The sequence below is a fragment of the Pongo abelii genome, chromosome 2 (assembly GCF_028885655.2).
Source record: "Pongo abelii isolate AG06213 chromosome 2, NHGRI_mPonAbe1-v2.0_pri, whole genome shotgun sequence".
Taxonomy (NCBI): Eukaryota; Metazoa; Chordata; class Mammalia; order Primates; family Hominidae; genus Pongo; species Pongo abelii.
In genome coordinates, this window is record NC_085928.1 from 103848996 (window position 1) to 103872179 (window position 23184).

General features: G+C 52.0%; 1 protein-coding gene across 12 annotated transcripts in view; it reads right to left on the minus strand.

The window, feature by feature from the left end:
• The window catches only part of HEMK1 (HemK methyltransferase family member 1), a 35719-nt gene that overhangs the window by 6508 nt on the left and 6027 nt on the right, over positions 1-23184 (minus strand). For 3 of the 12 annotated variants that reach the window (XM_054550680.2, XM_054550683.2, XM_054550684.2), the window contains exons 4-10: positions 23026-23160; positions 22639-22703; positions 22337-22386; positions 21281-21386; positions 20267-20362; positions 19977-20090; positions 15394-19825 (exon numbers count right to left, since the gene is read on the minus strand). In XM_054550680.2, coding sequence (XP_054406655.1) covers positions 19789-19825; positions 19977-20090; positions 20267-20362; positions 21281-21386; positions 22337-22386; positions 22639-22703; positions 23026-23160 — 603 coding nt within the window. In that variant the 3' untranslated portion in view covers positions 15394-19788. Of the gene's footprint in view, positions 1-13277; positions 13382-15393; positions 19826-19976; positions 20091-20266; positions 20363-21280; positions 21387-22336; positions 22387-22638; positions 22704-23025; positions 23161-23184 lie in introns of those variants that run through there. The other 9 variants (XR_008523288.2, XR_010139200.1, XR_010139198.1 and 6 more) reach the window with 9 other exon arrangements.

Below are 23184 nucleotides of genomic sequence, written 5' to 3' on the forward strand. Positions count from 1 at the left end.
TGAGAAACAGGTGTTAGTAGAGAAAAAAAAGGGCATGTGTACCTGTACAGGCAGCGTGTGGGTGTGGGTCCACAGTGAAAGCAGGAGGTTAGACAGGAGTGTCCTGCCTAGGCCAGTGAGCAGCCGGGGGTGTGAAGCACCAAGGGAGAGTAGGAGGGAAAACAAGGTGGGGTCAGCAGTGCCAGGCCCTGCTCACTGAGCCCCCTTTGCTGGTGGGCAGCCTCTGGCTCTAGTCACTCCTTCAGGACAGCCTTGTCTCACCCACAGTTCCCTGTCCCACAGCAGGGGGCCCAGGCCCCAGCTTCAGCATCAAGCCACCCAGAACATGCATCTGGCCTTTTGGAGAATGGCCTGGAGAATGCGGAGGAGAGGCTGCAGTGAGTGGGCACTGACACCTGTCTGGGACTGGGTTGAAGTCTGGCCACATTTCAAGGGAATGGCCATGAGTGTTCCCATCACAGGATCCCAGGAGCAGCATTGTTAGAGCAGGAGCCTGGAAGTATGGCTGAGGGTGCTGAGTGAGCAGGTCAGGGTCACATAGCTGGGAGGCACTAGGACAACGTTTTAACCACTCATGACCCCTTTACCTTCAGAATGGAGAACCTCCCCTGGCCAAGGCTGGACAGGGGTGTCGGCAAGAACTTGCCTCTCTCCTCCCACCCTCAGGTCACTCCTTGGCCCTCACTGAGCACAGCGCCAAGCCTGCTACCCACCCACCCCAATGTCACAGAGAAGGTGGGGACAATGCTGGGGTTAAGAAGGGCTAGGACCCAGTGGGTGGCTGGCAGCTGTGAGGTGGGGCTATGGCAGAGAGGTCCTCCCACCCCTGTAGGAGGGCAGTGGGGCAGCCCAAGGACACAGGTCATTGCTGTGCTTGTACTTTGCAGTGGCCAGTTCTCAGAGGCTACCTGGGGCAGCTGGCAGTGGGTGGGAGTGCTGCATACTCTGTCACTTAGAGGCCTGGATGCCTGCATCCAGGTCAGGCTGGCTGTGGCTGGAAAGAACCTGCTGTGGATGAAGTTGACCTGGGGCCCACCTGACCTGAGTGAAAAGAGCTATAGGTTTGCAGGGGACACTGGTGCCCCGCTGCAGGTGGTTCTAGAGCTAGGTATCCTGCATCGTGACTTGAGCAAGTCATGAACCCACTCTGAGCCTCAGTTTCCCACTCTGTTTTTGGTGTTTTGTTTTGTTTGGTTTGGTTTGGTTTTGAGACAGGGTCTCACTCCGTTGCCCAGGCTGGAGTCCAGTGGCACAATCTCGGCTCACTGCAGCCTCTACCTCCTGAGCTCAAGCGATCCTCCCACCTCAGTCTCCCAAGTAGCTGAGACTAGAGGTGTGTGCCACCACACCCCACTAATTTTTTGTACAGATCTAGTTTCACCATGTTGCCCAGGCTGGTCTGAACTCCTGGGCTCAAGCAATTCTGCTGCCTCGGCCTCCCAAAGCACTGGGATTACAGGCGTGAGCCACTGCACCGGGCCTCCACCTCTGTTTTGGGGACAATGTTATCACTTGCCTTATGGAATCATTGTAAGGAGGAAATGTATAGACTTGGTGATTTTTGTTTCTCCTTGGAGTCTTCCCCTGGATCCCACCTCACCCCTCCAGCTCCTGCTTCACCATGAGCCCATGGAGACATAAGCCCCAGGAGAGCCCTTTCTCTGGTCTCTATTGCAGCAAGAAGTACCTGTGGGCACACTGCAGCATAGGCCTTGATGTTTGCAGTGCTCCAAGCAAAAGGACAAGTGGAGGCCCACATACCAGAATCTAAATATTAAACAACCATAAATCAAGCTGCTAATAAAATGTGTTCTATTCTTCTACTGAACAAATAAGCTTTCATAGGAGTAAAAACATCTGTAAATCTACAGTTTTTATATGTCTGAAAGTCAGCAGATATCCAAAATGATGGAACTTAGTAATTATCACTCATGTCCAGGTGTTCAGTGACCTGAGGTTTAAGTGAGAGAATGAAGACTTGCCTGATGCCTAAGATATTCTGTATTTATTCTGTAACATTGATTCTCCTTGTCTTTAGTCTAGTAAAATGATTGATTATGTTGTTATAGTCAAGACTTCTACACTATTACTGTTCTTTTCATAGTAATGATTTAAAAGATTAAAATAAGGCTGGGCATGGTGGCTCACACATTTAATCCCAGAGCTTTGAGAAACGAAAGTGACAGGATTGCTTGAGGCAGGAGTTCAAGTTTATAGTAAGCTATGACTATACTACTGTACTCCAGACTGGGCAACAGAGCAAGACTCTGTCTATAAAAAAAAATAATAATTTTTAAAAAGACTAAAATAAAATATTGGCCAGGTGTGGTGGCTCACACCTGTAATCCCAGCACTTTGGGAGGCCAAGGCGGGTGGATCACCTGAGGTCAGGAGTTCAAGACCAACCTGGCCAACATGGTAAAACCTCATCTCTACTAAAAATACAAAAATTAGCCAGGCATGGTGGCACACACCTGTAATCCCAGCTACTTGGGAGGCTGAGGCAGGAGAATTTCTTGAACCCAGGAGGCAGAGGTTGCAGTGAGCTGAGATCCACACCACTGTACTCCAGCCTGGGTGATAAGAGTGAAACTCTGTCTCAAATAAATAAATAAATAAATAAAATAATGAAATAAAATATTACATTCAAAGAACACAAAAATATGTTAAATTAAATGAGATATGTCAAAATTTCAAAATATGATATAGTCCAAAAAGTTATTGTTATTTTAAAATTAATTAAATTATTATTATTATTTTTCGAGACAGAGTCTCACTCTTTTGCCCAGGCTGGAGTGCAGTGGTGTAATCTTGGCTCACTGCAGCCTTGACCTCCTGGGCTCAAGTTATCCTCCCACCTTAGCCTCCCAAGTAGCTGGTACTATAGGTGTGTGCCACCACACCCCACTAATTTTTTTGTATTTTTTGTACAGATGCAGTTTTGCCATGTTTCCCAGGCTACTCTCAAACTCCTGGGCTCAAGGGATTCTCCCGCCTCAGCCTCCCAAAGCGCTGGGACTTCAGACGTAAGCCACTGTGCCTGGCCTTAATTTTAATTTTTTTTTTGGTGGGGGGTCTTGCTGTGTCACTCAGGCTGGAGCACGGAGGGTGATCATAGCTCACTGACACCTCAAACTCCTGGGCTCAAGGGATCCTCCCACCTCGGCCTCCCCAAGTAGCTGGGACTACAGGCACCCGCCACCACACCTGGCTAATTTTTGTATTTTTTATAGAGATAAGGTTTTGCCACATAGCTCAGGCTGGTCTTGAACTCCCGAGCTCAAGCGATCCACCCATTTCAGCCTCCCAAAGTGCTGAGATTACAGGCGTTAGCCACCACACCCAGCCTAAAAAGTTATTTTTAAAATAATCAAAATCACTTAGTAAAATTGAGGCAAAACAAACTATAAGTTATAATCGTATTAAGATTTAAATTAAGATTTAAAACTAAAATTTTACTTAACTTTTTGAAATTGTTATTAAATATTGCTAAATGTTTTTGTAAAAAGAAATCTTAGCAGAGTGTGGTGGCTCACACTTGTAATCTCAGCACTTTGGGAGGCCAAAGTGGGAGGATCGCTTGAGTCCATGAGTTCGAGACCAACCTGGGCAACATAGTGAGACCTTTTCTCTACAAAAAATATCTTAAAAATTAGCCACACATGGCGGTACATGTCTGTAGTTCAGCTACTTGGGAGGCTGAGGCCAAAGGATCACTTGAGCCCAGGATTTCGAGGCTGCAGTGAGCCACGATTGTGCCACTACACTCCAGCCTGGGTGACAGAGCAAAACTCTTCTCAAAAACAAAGAGAGAGAAGAAAAGAAATCTTCACTATTCACAGTCAAATTCTCTGTGAAGGCTGAAGTAGTGTTTGCTCTGCAGTTAGCGAAAGCACAACCTCGATGCGTTGCCCTAGAAACTGAATGGTGCTATCATGAGAGCGGGTGTTTGGGTTTGTCTCACACTGCATCAGCACTGAGTGTCAAATCCCAGTGATGGGAATGCACATGAATTCTTTAATCAATTTATTGGAAATTGATCACTTGTCTGTTTGTGATACACTCTAAGGAACAGGCCACAGGCAGATTAGAAGAGAGTGGTAACAGACAAAGCACAATTTCCAATAAGTGATATTGGAGCAATTTGGAGGGAAAAAAAGTGCAATGTCTACCTCACACCTTCCACCATAAATTCTAGATGGACCAAATATTAAACATTAAAAATGAAATTCTAACAGTCCTTTAGAGCACCTGCCCTGGAGTCCCAGCAGTATCAATCCTAGGTATGGAAACCTCTTCCTTTGCGTGGTTCCCCTGCATTGTTTGCAGGACAGGTCTGGAGGAAAGAGAGTCACCCCAGAAATACATCGATGCCTATATAGTGCTGTCTCTCCATCTTGGGTTTTTCCCTGCAGAAATGACTCTGAGACAAGCATACAAATGCAAATAGATTATTTGGGAAGTAATGCCAAGAAGCACCAGTAAGGTATTGAGAGACAATTCCCCATGGTTCTCTCCTATTTCTGCACACTTGCCAGTAGAGGCACTGGTTGCCCTTGTTCTAAACAATTTTTACAAGGGTGATTATTACAGTGAGTAGCCTTAGAAGATAGAGGTAGTATCTCCCTCCAGGGCAAAAGGCAGATTTGTTTGTTGTCCCATATACTAAATATAACATCTCCCACCTGGGCAGGTTTGCTTGCAGCTTATTATAAGAGATGTGGGTCCCCTAAATTCAGCATGCAGTTTCTCCACTGTAGTGCAACCCAATGCATATGCAGGCATCACCAGGCCATCATCACATCACTCTGTGGGAACTGCGGTTCAGGGAAGTGGTGCAAGAAAATGCTTTTACTCTGTCTACTGCCGTTACTGTAAACAATAATCTGTTGTCTGTTTCTGAACCCAGAGTTCTGTGCCTTCTGCCGTGATCCTTGAGAATATGATAGACTAACTTGTTTGCTTGAAAGTCAGATAAGCCGGGCGTGGTGGCTCACTCCTGTAATCCCAGCACTTTGGGAGGCCAGCACTTTGGGCAGATCATGAGGTCAAGAGATTGAGACCATCCTGGCCAACATGGTGAAACCCCGTTTCTACTAAAAATACAAAATAGCTGGGCGTGGTGGTGCGCGCCTGAAGTCCCAGTACTTGGGAGCCTGAGGCAGGAGAATCGCTTGAACCTGGGAGGCAGAGGTTGCAGTGAGCAGAGATCGTGCCGCTGCACTTCAGCCTGGCAACAGAGCAAGACTCAGTCTCAAAAAAAAAAAAAGAAAGTCGGATAAAATCTCAGCCTTCACACTTATTGATATAAAATGGGAGAGGGGGTGAGACAGGGAAGGAAAGGAAGCCAAAGGAGGTAGGTGGGTTAATGAGTGGGTTCCTTCTGTAGGCAACTGAGGCTCAGTCTTCAGTTGAGAGCTGGCAGAAAACACAAGCAACGGTTGCCCCACCCAAGGGGTGAGGGAGCTGGGCATGTGTCTACCAACTCTCTGTCTTCCTTGGTTTCAGGCTTCTCCAGGGGATTAGCTCTCAGGCACTTTTGGTTACTTACCCACCTGGCCTCTGCAGCAGAGAAAACCTCAGCTCACCATTGCAACTACTCTGTGGGAACTTGAGTGAGAGGGAATGTGAGCTGCTTGGACCCCACCAGACTGTGATGGGGGCCTGCCTGAATAGTGCCCATTCCTGGTGCCTGACACAGTGCCAGCAGATGGTGACTGAATGCATGCCCCATGGCCTAAGGATAAGGATCTATTTGCCTGCCTGTATCCTCCACCAGGCCATGAACTCCTTATGAGTAGGGACCATGTCAATTTTTCTTTGGTACCACAGTATGACAGTGTAGTCCTGGCAATCAGCTCACTGAAGGTCTGTTGCATGAATGAAAGATGAAAAAAAAAAGCCTCTAAAATAAACAAAAAATCAGAGTCAGCCAGAACTAGACTGAACCATTTTTAAGTAGAAAAGGGCCATCTATCCAAAATCAATAGCAAGTGCACTCGACAGGGAGGGACCAGAGGCACCCCAAGTGAGAAACAATATACAAATGCTCTAGTCATCACAGTTTTTCAATATTGTATTGAAGGTCTCAGCCAAGCTATTAAACAAGGAAAATAAATAAGAGCCATAAGTATTAGAAAGGAAAAGACAGGCCAGGTGTGGTGGCTCATGCCTGTAATCCCAGCACTTTGGGAGGCCGAGGTGGGCAGATCACTTGAGGTCAGGAGTTCGAGACCAGCCTGGCCAACATGGCAAAACCCCGTCTCTACTGAAAATACAAAAAAAAAATTAGCCTGGCATGGTGGTGGACGCCTGTAATCCCAGCTACTCGGGAGGCTGAGCCAAGAGAATCGCTTGAACCTGGGAGATCACACCACTGCACTCCAGTCCAGGCAACAGAGTGGCACTCTGTCTCAAAAAAAAAAAAAAGAAAGAAAGAAAGGAAAAGACAAATTTGTCATTGTCATTATTTTCAGTGGTAAAATGTCAATATAGAAAAGCCAAGAGAAGCAACAACAAGCACATCTTGTAAGAGAAACCAAAAAGGTGTCCAGTTATAAGATAAACCCCTGTAAATTAATGGCTTGCCCATGCAGCAGCAAGAACCAGTTAGGCCATCTCTCTGTATAATACATAAAAAGAAAAACTGTAACATCTGAGACTAGATAAGCAGGAAAGTGAACCTTCCATGAGGGGCATGGCCCTGGTGCAGCCACAGTAAGAGGAAATGAGAAGCGGGGAGCTGAAAGCCACCTTCCGCTTGGCTGTGAGTTGTATTCTCCTGCCTACCCTTAGCCCACCAAATCTTCTCCGCCGCCCCTGAGTCAGGTGCATAGGCAGGGTCCTAATGTCCTTCCCTAAACTAGCCCCCTGCACTAAAGGCTGGATGCAAGCTGGCTGTCCCAGAGTGTGGAGTGGCTGTGTTCTTTCCCTATAGCAAAGCCAAGGGCATTAGTACAGCTATGGGCAGGGTTCCTAAGCCAGGCCTGAGGCTCCCATCGGGAGTGGGAGTGGGTGGTGAGAGAATGAGGGGACAGCCAGATAGTGAGAGGGTTCAGAGCTCATGGGGTAAAGGCAGCCTCTCTGGCCCCTCCTCAAGACCAAGTGGAAGGGAAGAGCTCTGCAAACTGGCAGAGAACTTGGTCTGGGGCCATGTAGTGGAGGGGCAACACCCCAAAGACCTGAGGCTCCTCTACAATTTGTCTGACCCCCACCCCTCACCCTGCCAAATACAGGCACAGACCTGGCACCCAGTTGATGGTGCTCAGGGTACAAAGGAGTAAATAAAAGCTGGAATAGCAAACTCCACGGGGCCAGCTTTGCCTCAGGCACAGTGCTCCAGGTCTCCTCCCACAGCCACAGCCAGCAGCCTCCTCTGCCCTTGGAGGGCACACAGGACCTTATTGGGCCTTTGGAGGAGAAGTAGGGTTGGGGGCAGGTGGTGACTCTGGCAGAGGCTCTGTTTCCTCTTCCAGCTCCAGGGCCCACCCCACTGTGACTGGCAGAGTCTGAAGGGCTGGGCTGGCCTGGGTGTGGCCCCAGCTACGAAGATTCTCCATCCAGAGTCTCAGGCTCTAGGGGTCAATTTTTGGCTTTTGTAGGGAAGTAAACAGGAGGTGGGAATGAGGGGACAGATGCCGGAGGGAGGCTGGCAACAGGGGAAAGTTCCAGAGGGTCAGAGAAAGTAGAAGCATTTGAGTAAAATTTGGAAGGCTGAATTTTATTCAAGGAATCAGGGAGGGAGGGTGGCAGAGAGAATGAGTTCCAGGTGCCCAGCACAGCTAAGCAAAGCACCGGTATTTGAAATCCTGGGGTTGGTTAGTGAAAGCTGGGAGGAGCCTGTGGTTAGTTCCCAGGCAGGTTTGCTGGGAGAATCACCAGTCTCCATTTCCCAGAGGTCAACGGAGTGTGGTTCTCAGGGGGTGCCAAGCTCCAAGCATGAAGCCAAAAAGGTCAGGGAAGTGGATAAGTTCTGGTTCATTTCCCTCCCAGACCTGCCTCACCTTGCTGTGTGACACTGGGCAAGTCATGGGCCCTCTCTCTGAGCTTTGGCCCTCTTTTCTTTTCTTTTTTTTTTTTCAGACGGAGTCTTGCTCTGTCGTCCAGGCTGGAGTGCAATGGTGCAATCTCCGCTCACTGCAAGCTCCGCCTCCCTGGTTCATGCCATTCTCCTGCCTCAGCCTCCTGAGTAGCTGGGATTACAGGCGCCCGCCACTACGCCCAGCTAATTTTTTGTATTTTTAGTAGAGACAGGGTTTCACCGTGTTAGTCAGGATGGTCTCGATCTCCTGACCTCGTGATCCACCCGACTCAGCCTCCCAAAGTGCTGGGATTACAGGCGTGAGTCACCACGCCCAGCCCCATCTTTGGCCCTCTTTTCTATGACACGGGGCAGTGTTTGAGCTTACATGGGCTCTGCGCTCCCATGACTTGGAGGCAGTGGTTGGGCCTCTGAGGCAGAGTAACACCACACACACACACACACACACACACACACGTGCGTGCATGCAACCCTGACTTGGTTTCCAGAGCCTGGAGCTCCCCCATCCAAGGGAGGCCGTGCGTGGACACCTATGATTATGGACATGGACCCAGTTGGCCAGGTGCAGTGGCTCACAGGACCCAGTGCTCAAGGCCCATGCCCATGAACATACACGTACATGTGGGTGCCTGTGCAGGGGTGTGTGAGTCTCTATGCTGTGTACATGTGATGTGGCTTGGCTTCCCCAGACCCTAATGCCTCCCACGGCTCCCCATGCTGACCAGAAAAATCGTAAGGACCCAGCTACTCATGAGGGGCCTATCAGGAGGAGTCTATGTGCAAGTCCATGAGTTCTGCAAGGGCAGGGCCCCACCTGAACCATCCAACCTCCTGGGCCTGGCTTACAGTTGGTGCCTAATAAATGACTATGCAGGAATGATGGGCCTGCAGGTAAGACAGGTGAGACAGGCCAGATGACAGCCTCAGTTACCCCTTTCCCAACTTTGGGAAGGTGGTCTCAGCCCTCAGCAATCCTAGGACCCCTCATGGAGGCTGTTGGCAGGAAAGGACTCGTCCCAGATGCTGTGTCCTCGCCTGACCTTGTATTCTGCCCCACCCAGTGGCCCTAAGGGAGGCTGAGGTACTGAGCTCTTGGCTGTGACTAAGCGGAAGGAAGACAGAAAGGAGGGGTGATACTGGGGCCCTAGGGTTTTGCTTCTCATTTCTCTTTCCAAAGCACAGTCAGTTCCCAGAAATGAAGGTACCCAGAAACAGTGAAACTCCGGGCTTTCAGGGGCACAGGGTTCCCCAGTCTTTCCACCCTTGGAGGCACCACCAAGGGCCTGGGTAAGTCCCTAGCCCATGTCTACTCATGGAGTACTTGGGGCATCCACACTGGAGCCAGGTGGGGCTCCCAAGGACCTTTCAGGAGCATGTGGCCTAGATTTGTTTGCTGTGACAGATGCTGGGTGGGAGGTGCCAGGAGCCTCAGGCTATGGGGGCTGGAGCAGTTGGGGCAGACCTCCTGGAAGGGAATGGTCACGTGGGGCATCAAGTACCCCAGATGCCCCACCCGACAGGAGTTCCTTTTCTTTCTTCTCTTCTTCCTTTCTTTCACTCTTCCTTTTTTTTGAAACAGAGTCTTGCTGTCACCCACGCTAGAGGGTAGTGACGTGATCTCAGCTCACTGAAACCTCCGCCTTCTGGGTTCAAGCGAATCTCCTGCCTCAGCCTCCCGAGTAGCTGGAATTACAGGCATGAGCCACCACACCCGGCTAATTTTTGTATTTTTAGTAGAGACAGGGTTTCACCATGTTGGCCAGGCTGGTCTTGAACTCCTGACCTTGGGTGATCTGCCCGCTTCAGCCTCCCAAAGTGCTGGGATTACAAGCGTGAGCCACCCTGCACGGCCCCTTTCTCTCTTTCTTGCTTCCTCCTCCCTTCTTCCTTTTCTTTCCTTTCATTTTTAAAACTTTTTTTTTAATTATTATTATTTTTAATTTTTTTTTTTGAGATGGAATCTAGCTCTCGTCCAGGCTGGAGTGCAGCGGCGTGATCTTGGCTCACTGCAATCTCTGCCTCCCGGGTTCAAGCGATTCTCCTGCTTCAGCCTCCCAAGTAGCTGGGATTACAGGTGTCCACCACCACACCCAGCTAATTTTTGTATTTTTAGTAGACGGGGTTTCACTGTGTTGGCCAGGCTGGTCTTGAACTCCTGACCTTGTGATCCTTGACCTCCCAACCTTGTGATCCTTGACCTCCCAAAGTGCTGGGATTACAAACGTGAGCTACTGCGCCCGGCCTATTATTATTAGAGACAGAGTTTCGCTCTTGTTGTCTGGGTGGGAGTGCAATGGCATGATCTTGGCTCACTGCAACCTCTGCCTCTCGGTTTCAAGCGATTCTCCTGTCTCAGCCTCTCGAGTAGCTGGGATTACAGGCGTGAGCCACCACACCCGGCTAATTTTTGTATTTATAGTATAGACGGGTTTTCACCATGTTGGCCAAGCTGGCCTCGAACTCCTGACCTCAGGTGATCTGCCTGCCTCAGCCTCCCAAAGTGCTGGGATTACAGGCATGAGCCACTGCACCCGGCCTAAAATTATTTTTTTAGAGACAGGGTCTGACTCTGATGTCCAGGCTGGAGTGCAGTGGTGCAATTATAGCTCACTGCTGTCTTAAACTCTTGGGCTCAAGTAATCCTCCTGCCTCAGCCTCCCAAGTAGGTGGGACCACAGGCATGTGCCACCATGCCCAGCTCATATTTTTAATTATTGAAAAAAAAAACCCAATTTTAAAAACCACACACAGACTCAAATGGGCACAGCACCAAATTATGACACATTAGAATCCTTCCCATGTGCTCAGAGAACAGGGTTTGTGCTGAGCTTGAAATAAGGCTTCTCTTGCTGTCCCTGTCAATCAAAGAGACTGCAAGGTGGGCTCAGACACAGTGCTAGCGTTTGTAAACAATTATCTGTGAGAATCAGCGGTCACTTTGTCCTGTGTTACGAAAATCAAACACTGAAAGAAAATGGACATTGAGACCAACATAAGACTACAACTACCATCCCAGCCCCCAGTTCAGACATTTGTGTTCACTGCTCTTCACCCTGATGGACTGTATGCTAAGAAAGAATTTGCACTTGCAAAACACATTTATGCTAACAAGATGCTCATTTTATCTTTTTAAAAATATGTATCTCAGTTGCACATGAAATGTACTTTGAAAGAATGAGCTCCAAAGTTCTGGGGGTGCTGAGACAGGCGGGCTGAGCGAAATGATGAAGAAACAGTGGCTTTCAGTGTGGGCCAAGAGAGTAGTGAGCAATAGTCAGTTCTTGAGCTGTGGAGTGCCTTCAACAAGGGTTTTTAGACACATCCATCTGGTGCCTCATCCCAGAACCTCACAGGCCTAGGGACCTGAAATGCTCCCCATGACAAGGCAAACTTCATATCCGCACATGCTGAGATGGACTCAACTTTCAGTTGGAAATGGGCTGGGTGCCTGTCAGTCCGCGCCACCCATATCCGGAGTACATCAGAGTCTGGGTTCGGAGGCAGCCACTTTCGCTGCCCTCTCCTGCCCCACACCTAGCACTCTGCCTGGCCCCTTTGCTGTGGGCATGAAAATCTGGCACCCAGGCCGACAGGGAGAGAGCTCAGTCTGCATCTGCTGCTTTCTGTTTGATTCATCACTTTCCCCTTCACCCTGGAGCCCACGTTGGCTGTGGGGCACCTCACTGGCTCCTGAGGCCCCTCTGGGGGTTGAGGCCCTGGGCTGCATTTGGCCTCTGCAGCCTGCTCACGCCTCTCCTGACTGGGATGTCAGAGGACTAGGTTCAAACTCCAGCATGGCGAGTTGCTGGCTGTGTGACCTTGGGCAGGTTAAACCTCAGTCCCTTCATTCATACAGTGGGCCAGGGAAGGGATCCCTGATGTGACAACAGATGGATTTATGACAAAGTGTGTGCAGCACCTGGCACTAGTTTACACACTGCAGATACCCGGTACTGTTGTTGCCAGCACTCAGGTCTAGGAGAGTGGTCTTCCCAACTCTATCTCAAGGGTTGCCTTTGGACTGTGTCCCCACATGGTCACATTTGCATCTCCAGACGCCCGATGCTGCCTCTCGGATATTCTGAAGGCATCCTACACAGTCAAGCTCCCCGACTGTCCCCCCCAGCACCCCAGTCTCCAACTCAGGGTGGCCCCATTTCCCCCAGGTCCCAATCAGAGCCCTGGGCCCATTGTGGTCCTAGCCATCCCACATCCAAACCCTCAGCAATGGTTGTGAGTCAGTTCTGTTCCAGAATATCTGATGCCACTGCTACAGACCCCAGCCACCTCCAGACCCTGGACAGTTGCAGCCTCCTGCCCCAGCCCCTTTTTCCTGGCAGCCAGAAAGAGCCTCAATGCCTTTCTAACCCTGTAACTCAGCTCAAAAAGCTCTTTAGGACCCTGGTCCCCAGAAATGCATTCAGAGCTCAGCCAAGGGCAACCCCCAGCACCACCTCACCCCTACACATCCCTACCCGCATGTCTGCAGATCTCCAGGCTTTTGTCCAGACTGTCCCTACTGCCTGGTATATTCCTGTCCTATCCGCCCCTCCTCAAGCCTAGTGTGACGACTAAGGCCTCCAGCTCCAGGTCACTCAGCCTGTGCCAGAATCACAGCTCAGCCAGCATATGAGCAAGTTTCTTAGCCCCTGTTTATTTCTTCGTCAGTATAACGAGAGGGTTCACAGCCTCCATCTCTGAGGATGTCATGAAGGTTGAGTAAGATAATCCTGGAAGTACTTGGTGCAGGATGCACCATATTCTATAGGACCCTCCACTTGGTATCATCTCCCTGGTGCCTGGCACAAAGTAGGTCTTGAGAGACTGAGGCCCTGGCCCTATACCTCAGGACATGCACCCAGGGGCAGCTGCAGGTCTTCTAGAAAGCCCTCTAGGGACAGCCCTGGAAACCCTTGCTCCTGCTCCAAGGGTCCACAAGCCCAGGTAACTTCTGTGCTAAGCTCTGCAGGGGACAGCCCAGGACCTAGTTATGCTGGCCTCAGCATCTCTGATAGTCAAATGGGCACCAATGGCAGCCTCATCCTCCCTTCCAGTCCAGCTATGCAACCTGACCTGTAACTGCACCCTGCTGAGCCTTGGTGTCCTCAACTTTGTAATGTGGGGACAACTAAAAACCCCATGTGCCAGGCCTGGCAACATAGCGAGACCCCGTTTCTAAAAAAAAAAAAAAAAAAAAAAAAAAAGTTAAAAATTAGCCAGGCAGGGTTGTTCGCACCTGTAGTCCTAGTTTGCTTTGCTTGGTCATGTAGCTCAGCCTCACACTGACTTCCAGGAACAGCAGAGGGACTTCGCTGCCTCTCCAGGCAGGCAGGCCTGTTCCTGGAAAGCAAGGTGGGGTGGGTGGTCTTCAGGTGGCAAAGAAAGGACTGGCAGCTGGGAACCAGAGAAGAGTCCTGGCTCATGCCCCAGCCCTGCTCCTGTCCTGCTAAGCCTCAGTTTCCTCATCTGTAGCACAGGGATCTCTGTGAGCACTTCAGGCACCAACAATCTGCTCCCTGGACTCAGTAGGGGATATCTGATCCCACCATTTCCCCAGCCACATGCCCCAGAAGAGGGCCGCAGACCTAGTACAAGAGGGAGCAATAAGGTGACATCCTCTGCTCTGAGAGGTAGAGTGTTTGGGGAAGACCCCAGCCCCTGGGAAGGGGGCCACTAGCCAGGTCTGCCTACCATGGGGCATGGCTACTCTAAGCTGTCTCACCCTCCCCCTTTAGGCATAGCTGGGGCAGGTGGAGGTCAGCCCAGTTCAGGGCTTTCAGTGAGGCTGAGGTAGGCTTCCCTGCCTTTCCCACTTTATGAGCTGTAAAATTGACCTTTCCTGACCATTTTCCTGCAGGACTGCTGTATGTGTGAGAGGTAGTCTTTGGAAGAAAAGGAGCCCCTAGAATTTGAAGCTTCTGATTCCTGGTTATGAGGCCAAAGATCCCAAAGTTCCTTCCAGACACCTCAGGAGGGCCCTGGGGGGCAGAGGCTGGGGGCTGTACGGCCAGTTACCTCAGAGGGGAAGGCACCCACTCATTCCGCAAGTGGGGGAAATCCTGCTCTCCTCCCACAGCTACCAGAGCTTCAGATGGGACCCAGATCTGTCCTCATACCCAGGGGCTACAGTTGGCCTAATGTGGCTCTTACCTGTCCGTAAACCTGGCCCAGAGGGCTTTATGGGCCAGAATCCCTGGGTTTAGTAGCTACATGGACAGCCATATGAGCACCACCTAATTAACTTAATTAACTAACCCCGGGCCTTTAGAAGCAATGGGCCTTTAGAAGCAATGGGAGATAAAAGCATCATACTGGGAGTCAGGAGTCAAGTGCTGTGTTACTTCAAGTAAGCCCCATCCCTCTCTGGGAAAAAAGATCAGGGATTGAGTATAAGTCTTGCCATGATCCACCCCTTCCAGCATAAACAGGCCCTCCTGGCTTCATCCAAAGCGTATCCAGGTGATTTGGGGCCAAGCTGACCCTTGAACCCAGGTGTCCATGCTCTCTGTCCCCCAGCTTCTCAGCTCTGAAACCCAGCATGAGGCCCATGTCTGGCCTCCCAGTAGCTCTCCATGTGGCTCCTGGGTTAGGACTGGCTTCAGGAGCCCCAAGCCTTGGCTAGGTGGGATGGTGTCTCCAGAGTCCTTTAGTACCCCTGGAGAGGGAGGTCCTAGTCCCAGCTTGGACAGGGACAGGGCTGAGGGCACCAGTTGAACAATTCAGTTTTAGGGACCAGGAGGTTGAGAACCCCAGGGATAGCCCCACTCCACCATAGGAACAGAATGGTGACATAGCTCTGCTCAGGCCTATGGCTTACATGGAGGGGCCGGCCCATTAGCTCAAAGTCAGGGGCTGCTGTGCTCATTTCACAGATGCAGTACCTGCAACCCAGAGAGTACAGGGCCCCTGCTCATCCTCACACACCCAAGGGGTCCTGGGCCAGTCACATAACTCCACAGGAGAGCAGGAACAGGCTTGGTCCCAGTCTCTGAGGTCCTCTCTGGACCCAGTCTCTGGAGATGGGCCATGGAGGCCAGCCTTGCACTCTCTCCCCACATCCCAGTCCCATTCCTCACCCACTCCCTTCTGGGACCCATGCTGTCAGTCTCCCAGTCTTCTCACTGTGGGAAAGGGCCACCTCTCTCCAAATATAAGTAAAAAAAGTGGGGCATGGGCAGTTTAGGTCTGAAGGTTGAGGAAGAGTTCCCCTGGCCACATCACCTATCAGAAGAGAGGTGGTTAAGGCAATTTATCGTGACTCTCAAAATTCTTCCAGCCTCTGCCCATTTCCAAGACACTTCAATTCCAAAGCCACTTCAATCAGTAGGCGTGTGTTACAGCAGCACTCTAATTTGGGCACCACAATCTATATTCATTTCCTGTGGCTGCTGTAACAAATTATCACACAATAGAGGCTGAAAACAACACAAATTTATGATCTTACTATTCTGGAGGTCAGCAATCTGAAATCAGTTTCACAGGGCTTAAAATCAAGGTATTGGCAGGACTGCATTCTTCTTGAGGCCCCAGAGGAGAAGAGGCTGTCTGCATTCCTTGGCTCATGGCTCTTCCTCTAGCAATTGCATCACTCTGACCTCTGCTTCCATTGTTACATACATTTTCTTCCGTCACTCTGACACTCCTGCCTCCTTTACAGAGGCCCTTGTGATTATACTCAGTTTACCTGAAAAATCCAGGATACTCCTTCCATCTCAAGATCCTTAATCACATCTGCAAAGTCCATTTTGCTATGTGAAGGTAATATAGTCACATGTTAAGGTTTAGGTGATTAAGACACTGCCATTTTGGGGGATCACTGTTCAGCCTACCAGAGCAGGGGTAGAGTTGCTTTGACAGTCCCAAATCCAGTTCAGGGGGCTTGTCCAGGGCAGAAGGTCATGAGGAGGAGATCAGGTCGCTGTCCTAGCCAGGACTCTGGCTGGGGGCTGGCTGAAGCCAAGAGCTCCAGGAAACCTGGCGCCTGCTCCTACTGCCGCCAAGGACAGCCTGTTCTCCTGGCATGGCTGCTGCGCAGGGATCAGGTGCACTTGAGTCTTCGAAGTGGCCATCGCTCAACTTGAATGGCTGCCTGGGTCAGGCAGAAGGCCAGGTCCTCATGGCTTCCCATCCCTAATGACCAGAATACATGGGCCGCCAGGTCAGATGTGGGCCACATGGGAAGCCCCAGCTCTATTCTAGAAAATGCATGTACCATCAGCTTACTGGTAGACATTTACTGAACTTGGGTATGCCAGATCCACAGGGGGCCCCAGAGATGAGGGGGGATAAGGTTTCTGAAGGCATGGTACAGAAGGTGCTAGCAGAGGTATGGGCTAGGGGAGGCAGGGAGAACACAGAGCAGGCATCCTAAAGGAGGCAGCATTTGTGTTGGAGCTTGAAGAAGTGGATTGTTTGCACTGCCTGGGCAAAGAGAAGGTGTGTGTTCAGGGCATCGAGAGTGCTGCACAAAGGCTGAAGCCCAGGGCAGTAGAGAAGAGAATCCACTAAGAAGGAGACAATGAAGAAAAAAAAGAGAGAAAAGAAAGGCGGATAGGGAAAGACATGCTGTCCTGCAGAGGTTAAAGGGGTTCTCACCTCAAGCCAGCAGTTCTCAAACCTTGTCAGCAGTGGAGCCCTTTGTTCTGATGGCAGCCTACTCAGAGCACTGATGGGGCCTTGGGAGGGGCCCCCCAGGGCTTTTCCCACAGTTGTCCTCCCCCACCTCTTCAGAATTGGATTCCATAGGACACAAGAGAACACACTTAAGTCATGGGGAGCCAGCTAAGTGTTTGGGGCAGGGATTGGGAGCAGCCAATGGCCCAGGGTCCAGGTAGGGGTAAAGGAGCAAAAAAGAGTATATTTCTTGCATTTAGGGGGTTGGGGGAATATTTCAATAAGGCAGCTGTATGAGACCCACAGTGGGAGAAACCCACTAACAAATGGGAAAAGCATCCAACTGTGAGACAAGGCCTCAGTTTCCCCAACTATCAGAAGAGGAGATAGAATTACTCTCCCAGAGTACATCAAACAGGGACTCCTACACTCCTGTCTATGCTCTGGGCTCTGGCTGAAGGAGGCTGCATGGGCAGTGGGCACATCTCTCAAGACTTCAGGGGCTTGCACAGCCTGGACTCCATCAGCTCCATGTCCTCCTCCCATTCTGCCTGCAAGTGCTCCTTGACATATGCTGGCGGTGGTGGGGAGGCAGTTCGAGTCTCTGGCTTTGGCCTCAGGAGCAAGGGAGGGAATAGGGCAGGTGAGCCTGGCTTTCCCTGAGCTGGAGCCACTGGCTGCCCTGGCCTGGGCCTCAAGACACTGGGGCCATAGTGAGGAGAGGCTGAGGGGAGATGTGGGCTGCCAGGCTACCAGCCTGCTGGCTCCATCTCTAGACAACAGTGAGGAGTCAAGAGCCCAAGACTGAAACTCCTGCCTTCCCTTCTTTCCAGACTGCCTTGTATCCCTGCCTGCCTTATGTTGGTCCCAAGCATCAGATGGACGCCTGAGGGCACTGGGTCCTTCCTCCCTGTGTCTGCCCTCCGAGGAAGGCAAGGAAAAATGCCACAATGTGCCAAGCCAGGCACATTCCATGGGCTCCTCACATGCATCCTATAAAATAAAGCATTTAGTCCCATTTCTCAGCCTTAGAAGCCAAGGCTGAGTGAGGTGAAGTCATCTGTCCAAGGTCACATCCTGGTGAGGGGCAGATTCTGGGATTGAAATCCAGGCTGGTGTGGCTCCAACATCTGGGCTCAACGTCCAGGGCCCAATCAAGCCGGTGGCTGCAGGCTTGAGGCCCCCGCCTGCCAGTCCTCTTGGCTTGGACCTTTTCCTCAGCAGAGGCAAGCTGCACGTTTTTTTGGGCAGAAAGTTGTGCCCAAGGCCGGCTCCTGCTTGTGGCCCCAGCTGCCCCGACACTGTCACTCTCCAACACCGCACTCTCTTCTGGTGCAACATCCACAAGCTCGCCAAGGCCCTTCCTCAGGAATGGGCCTGAGGCCAGGAGGGTCAGACCATCAGGGAAGCCAGGACTGGCTGAGGTGTGGGGGGCGACAGACTGCTCCGAGGTCAGGGCAGCTGCCCTGAGATGCTGCTGAAGACAGCAAGAGCCAAAGGGCACAAGGAGAAAGACAGAAAGGGCAATACTGGTGAGGACCTTAGCAAGCAAAGGTCTGTGAGCACGGGGGACTAAGGAAGTGGGGAGCCTTGCCCTGGTTGTGCACCCCCTTTGCCCTCCCCACCCAGGTTCCTTCTGGAGCAGCCTCCTCAAAGGAAGCCAGGGGCAGCTCAGGGTCCATGCAGCTGGGGCTGGGCACGGGGCAGGACACTGGGGCGCTGGGAGCTGCAGTGTGACCTCTACCAAATGTGTCCTCCAGCCATACTGCAGGGCAACACTTAGGCTGGGTATGACTCCAGCAATATAGGCTCCCCAGAGGGAGGAATCTAACTTACTGTCTCCATCTGGCCACTGTCACGGGCCTCAGGCAGTCCATACCTTCTCTTGTTCTCCCTGCCTGGAGAATGGACATTCAGATGCTAGGATGCACATTCCACTTGGCTAAGAGTAAAGAGGCTGCCACTTGGCGTTGGCCTTGGACTCAGAAGAGCCAGCTTCTCATAGGGAAAGGAGCGGCCCAAGGTCCCACTGCAGGACACAGCCCTGGAACTCAGCTCTCCCAGCTGCAGCAGAGGATGCTGCCTATTGGACCATACTGCCCATCAGACCATACTGCCAGGCCCTGGGAAGTGCCAGGGTGGCAGGGGGCAGTCTAGTGGAATGAGCCAGCCTGGTTTGCCATGTTCCTTAGAACACACCCTGAGGCAGGCTCACACCACCAGCACTCAATAACCTAGAGATTTCCTGTCGCTGTTGACAGGAAGGCTGGATCTGCAGGCCTCCTGGTGGCCATGAGTCTGCACAGACCAGAGCTGGGGTGGAGGCCACAACCCTGTGCCCAGTATCTCAGCTTCTCACTTTCCCCAGCCCCAACCAGGGACACATGGGTTATTTGAAACCCCAGGGGGTCAACTCGGGAGGGATGTTTTAGCTAAAAGCTATGGGGATAAAAAGGAAACACCCCTCACTGGCTCAAGCCTTCAGTTAAATGAATGTGGATGTGCGACCCAGGAAATGTGCAGCAAGGACCTCCAGGCCCTCCCCTCCAGAAAGCAGGCAGTCATCCTTGAGCCAAAACGCAGATGAGCTTCCTGTGCTCGAGCCAGGCTTGGCCAGGGAATTGTGTATGCATGCACCCAGGGCAGTGGAGGACTAATCAATCCCTGGGAGTGAGCTGCTCTACGCCAGGCCCCATAGTATCCAAGGCCAGGAGTGAGGACTCACGTGCCTTCCTCCACACTGCACCCCCACACCACTACCAAGCAGGGGACTGACGGCCAGCCCTGCTGGGGCAGAAGGAAACTCTTGCCCCAGTGCTACCTGGGAGTAAGGGGGTCAGGGGACCTGCAAGTCATGGACAAAACATTAGGTCACCATTTGTTAGTCTCTCAATACTTTACTGGCCATATCCCCCGATACCCCCATAGCAATTTCACCAACACAGAGCAACTGCCCTCAGCCACTCTGATGTGATGGAGCCAATCCAGGTGTCCTAGAATATCCTAGAAATGCAGAGCATGGGGAAATCACAGAACCTTGGGAAATGCCATAAGCACCTGGGCTCTGGAAAGTGCCATCCACCTCCCTCTGGTCAGGCTGGCGGCACTGACAAGGCATCCACAGGGCAGCCACGCTATGGCCCAGACCTCCGGATATGCAGGAACCGGGGCCTGAGGAGACAGAGACAGGGGCTGGTTACCGCCTGGGCCTCGGGGAATGAACAGGGAGTGGGAACAGCACACTCTCCTGACAGCCAGGGCTGAGGATGGCCCCAGTGGAAAGACCAGCATGCTACAGGGCTAAAGGGGGCTAGGATCTTACCTCCCACAGAAGTCCCTGCGCACAGCCACAAGATTAAGGTACAGGTCAGGCCGGCTCTGAAGCCAGCTGCTGATAAGCTCCGGGTGCCTTGGGTCCACTTCTAAGAAGATACTACTACATGGGGGAGAAATGGGTGGGCTCAGCAGGACAGGTCTGGGGCCTGCCCTTCTGGGCTGCTTGGGCTGGCAAGGTGACGGTCCTGTGCGCACCTCTGCCAGGGCCTGCCCAGTACACATTAGGAGCAGAGGAGCCTGCTGGGGACAGACCTAGGAGACCCATCCCATTCATACCCAGAGTCCTTCAGGAGCCGGGGTGCCAGGGCCAGAATGTGGGTAATGATGTCCATGCCCTCCTCCCCACCATCCAGGGCCGCGGGGTCTTCATAGCTGAAAGGCAAAGCAGTGGGAGGTGACAGCCTGAGGAAGGGGTATCTGAAATGCATGGAGGGCATGGGCAGGGCCTCTATGAATGGGGCCCTGTGGAACTTACACTCTGGGCTGAAGGGCAAATCTGAGGACCCAGAGAAGGAGGGTCCCAAATGGGTGGCAGCTCCTCTTCCCTTCCTCCCATGGGCAGCACCCTACTAGGCAGCACCAGGCATGCTTGCTGAATCCCACTGGCTGATGGCCTCTCTTGATGCACTGACTCATATCAGGGCATGAGTGTCTCCCCACAAGGCTGCTTCTCTTCTTGGTCTGGGAGATCTGGGGCTAGCCCTAACCACTCCTGAGAGCCCAGAAAGGGAGAGCCAACACCCCAACCCCATCCAACATGACTGCTGCCCCATCCAGGACTCCTGGGCTGCCCCTGGTTCTCAGCCCCTGTGTAAGAGCAGGATGGCCTGGCACAAAGCTAGCCTGGGGCCAGCTTTTAGTCCCGGCTTTCCCACTGAGCCCCCATGCGACCACAGAAAAGACACCTACCCTCTCTGGGCCTCAGTATTCTATAAAATGATGCGCCCATCTACTGAGCACCCCGTATGAGCCCTCCACTGTGTTTGATGCTTTCAAGTCGTCACTGAGTCCTCCCATGGTCCTGTAGAGCACTACCTCTCTTTTTCCAGAGGCAGGAAACAGGCCCAGAGAGGTTCGGTGGCTGTCCAGCAGTTTTAGTAGGAAGTAAGGAAGTAGGAAGGTAGAAGCTGAATCTAGGTAGGACTGTGGGCTCTCGAGTGCGTCCACTTAACACCACTGGCCATTTCAGCATCAACCCCCCTGTCCCTCCAGATGGTGTGGTCCTCGAGGGCAGACTAATCCCATTAGGCCTTTTCAGGCCTGGCCTCCCTGGCCCACCCTGCTTAGCACCTGCGGATCTCAGGGGCCAGCTGCTCCATGTCCTGGTGGAAGACGTAGGGAGGGTTGCTGACGACCAGGTCCACAGGGCCCCAGGGCAGGTGTGTCCAGCTCCTTTCTGTCGTCAAAGAAGAGGACACACAGTAGGGACTAACCCATTGGGAGGTAAAGGATGGTAGCTCCACCTGCCACCATGTCCCTCTCATCATGCCACACCTTGGGCCTGCCTCTGGATCTGATAAGCCAGACTTGCAAATTAGTGCCCAGGGTCCCCAGCTGGCAGCCTGGTGGGGAATGTGCATGCTTTAACATGGCAGCCCTTCATTTCAAGACATAGAGTGTCCTTGCCAAAAATCCTCCTCATTATGCAAGACTCTGTTCAAGTGCCACTTCCAGGGCGTCCTCCCTGATTGCCTAGGCAGAAAAGAGCCTTTCTCTTCTGTAGCTCCACTAGCCTTATAGCCAACATGGACTGAGAGTACGTGGAGGGTAGGCCTGGCCTCATCAGCCAATTCCTGATGGCTCTGACTACTGGTTTCACCCTGTGCCAGGTGCTACACCAAGTATATCACACTCCATGGAGGGGGCACACAAGGCTCAAGGATCCCACGGGTAAGGCAATGGAGCCAGAACTGGAGTTGGAGGCCTGGAGACACTGTAAAGGCTATGGCTGAGCTGTGCAGTGCCTGGACCACTTCTTCCCCTGCCAGGCAGGGGGAAAGGGGCACTCAAGTATTTTGGTCCTGAAGGCATTATTTTAAGCTTTTGCTTATCTGTTGCCAACAAGCAAGCCCTTAACTCATTGGTTATGAGGAATTCAGAAGTTCTCTGTGGCTGGTCCCTTATGGGTCAGGTCAGCCTAGGAGGCAAAAGCAACTTGTCTGTCCTCAGCCAAGGCTTCGTTTGAGCCGCCACAAACGTGCACACACACACGTGTATGTGTGTGTGTTGTGTGTGGCTATGTGGCTTTTGGGGGAAGCTCTCCCTCCATCTCCGCGGAGTGCCTCACCCACCCAGCAGCACCTGTATCTCGTCTCCCTATCTCAAGGAACATGCAGGGGAGGGTACCTGAGGTCATATCGAGGTGGATGATCCAAATCCTGTCCTGCAACCGAAGCCTAGACAGACAGGGAGAAAGGGGTAGGCACGGGGGCAGACCCCTACCCTTCGCTACAAGAATGAGGTCTTGTAGTCAACCCTTCTTGGACTGGCAAGATACTCACTGCCCACTACCCATTCAAAACCCCATAGGACCCATGCCAGGCTACCCTACTGCTTCCTCCTTCTTGGGAGTAGAAATCAGACATTGGTGAGTTTGAAACCTGAAAAGGAGTCAAGATCAGGCCCCAAAGTGCAACTCCCCCACCTACCTCTGAGCATTCTCATGGGTCAGAGAGATAGCAGCTTCCCCCTTATCCACAGCAATGACTCGGCTCTGTCCCAAGAACAAACAGAGGATATGTGGAAGGCAATGCTGAGAGATGCTGGGGTATACTGGGCCTGGGGGACCCTCCTCTAACCCCCCACCAGAAGAGAAGGGAAATACCCAACAGCCTTTTCTTCTTGGCCAAAGTCTAGCCAGATAGATGTGGTAGGCGTTAGAGTCTGTGAACCACAGTGGGCTAGGGGCAGCCCTGTCCTCCCTCATCTAGCTGCTTCCCCTCAAGCGCTCTTAGCAGAGGGATGTGGGGGAAGCACTAATGGGAGGGACAGTGAGCGTCAGTCACAGTCTATCCAGAGTGGGTGGAGGGGCTCACCTGGGGGAGCTGGCTCAGCAGGCTGAGGGAGATGGCTCCTGATCCGCAGCCCACCTCCAGAATGAGGGGGCTGCCTGGGGATCCCACAGCATGGGACCTCTGGGCCACCTCTTCCAGCACCCACTCAACCAGTTCCTGTGAAGCAGAGGGATCTGGATC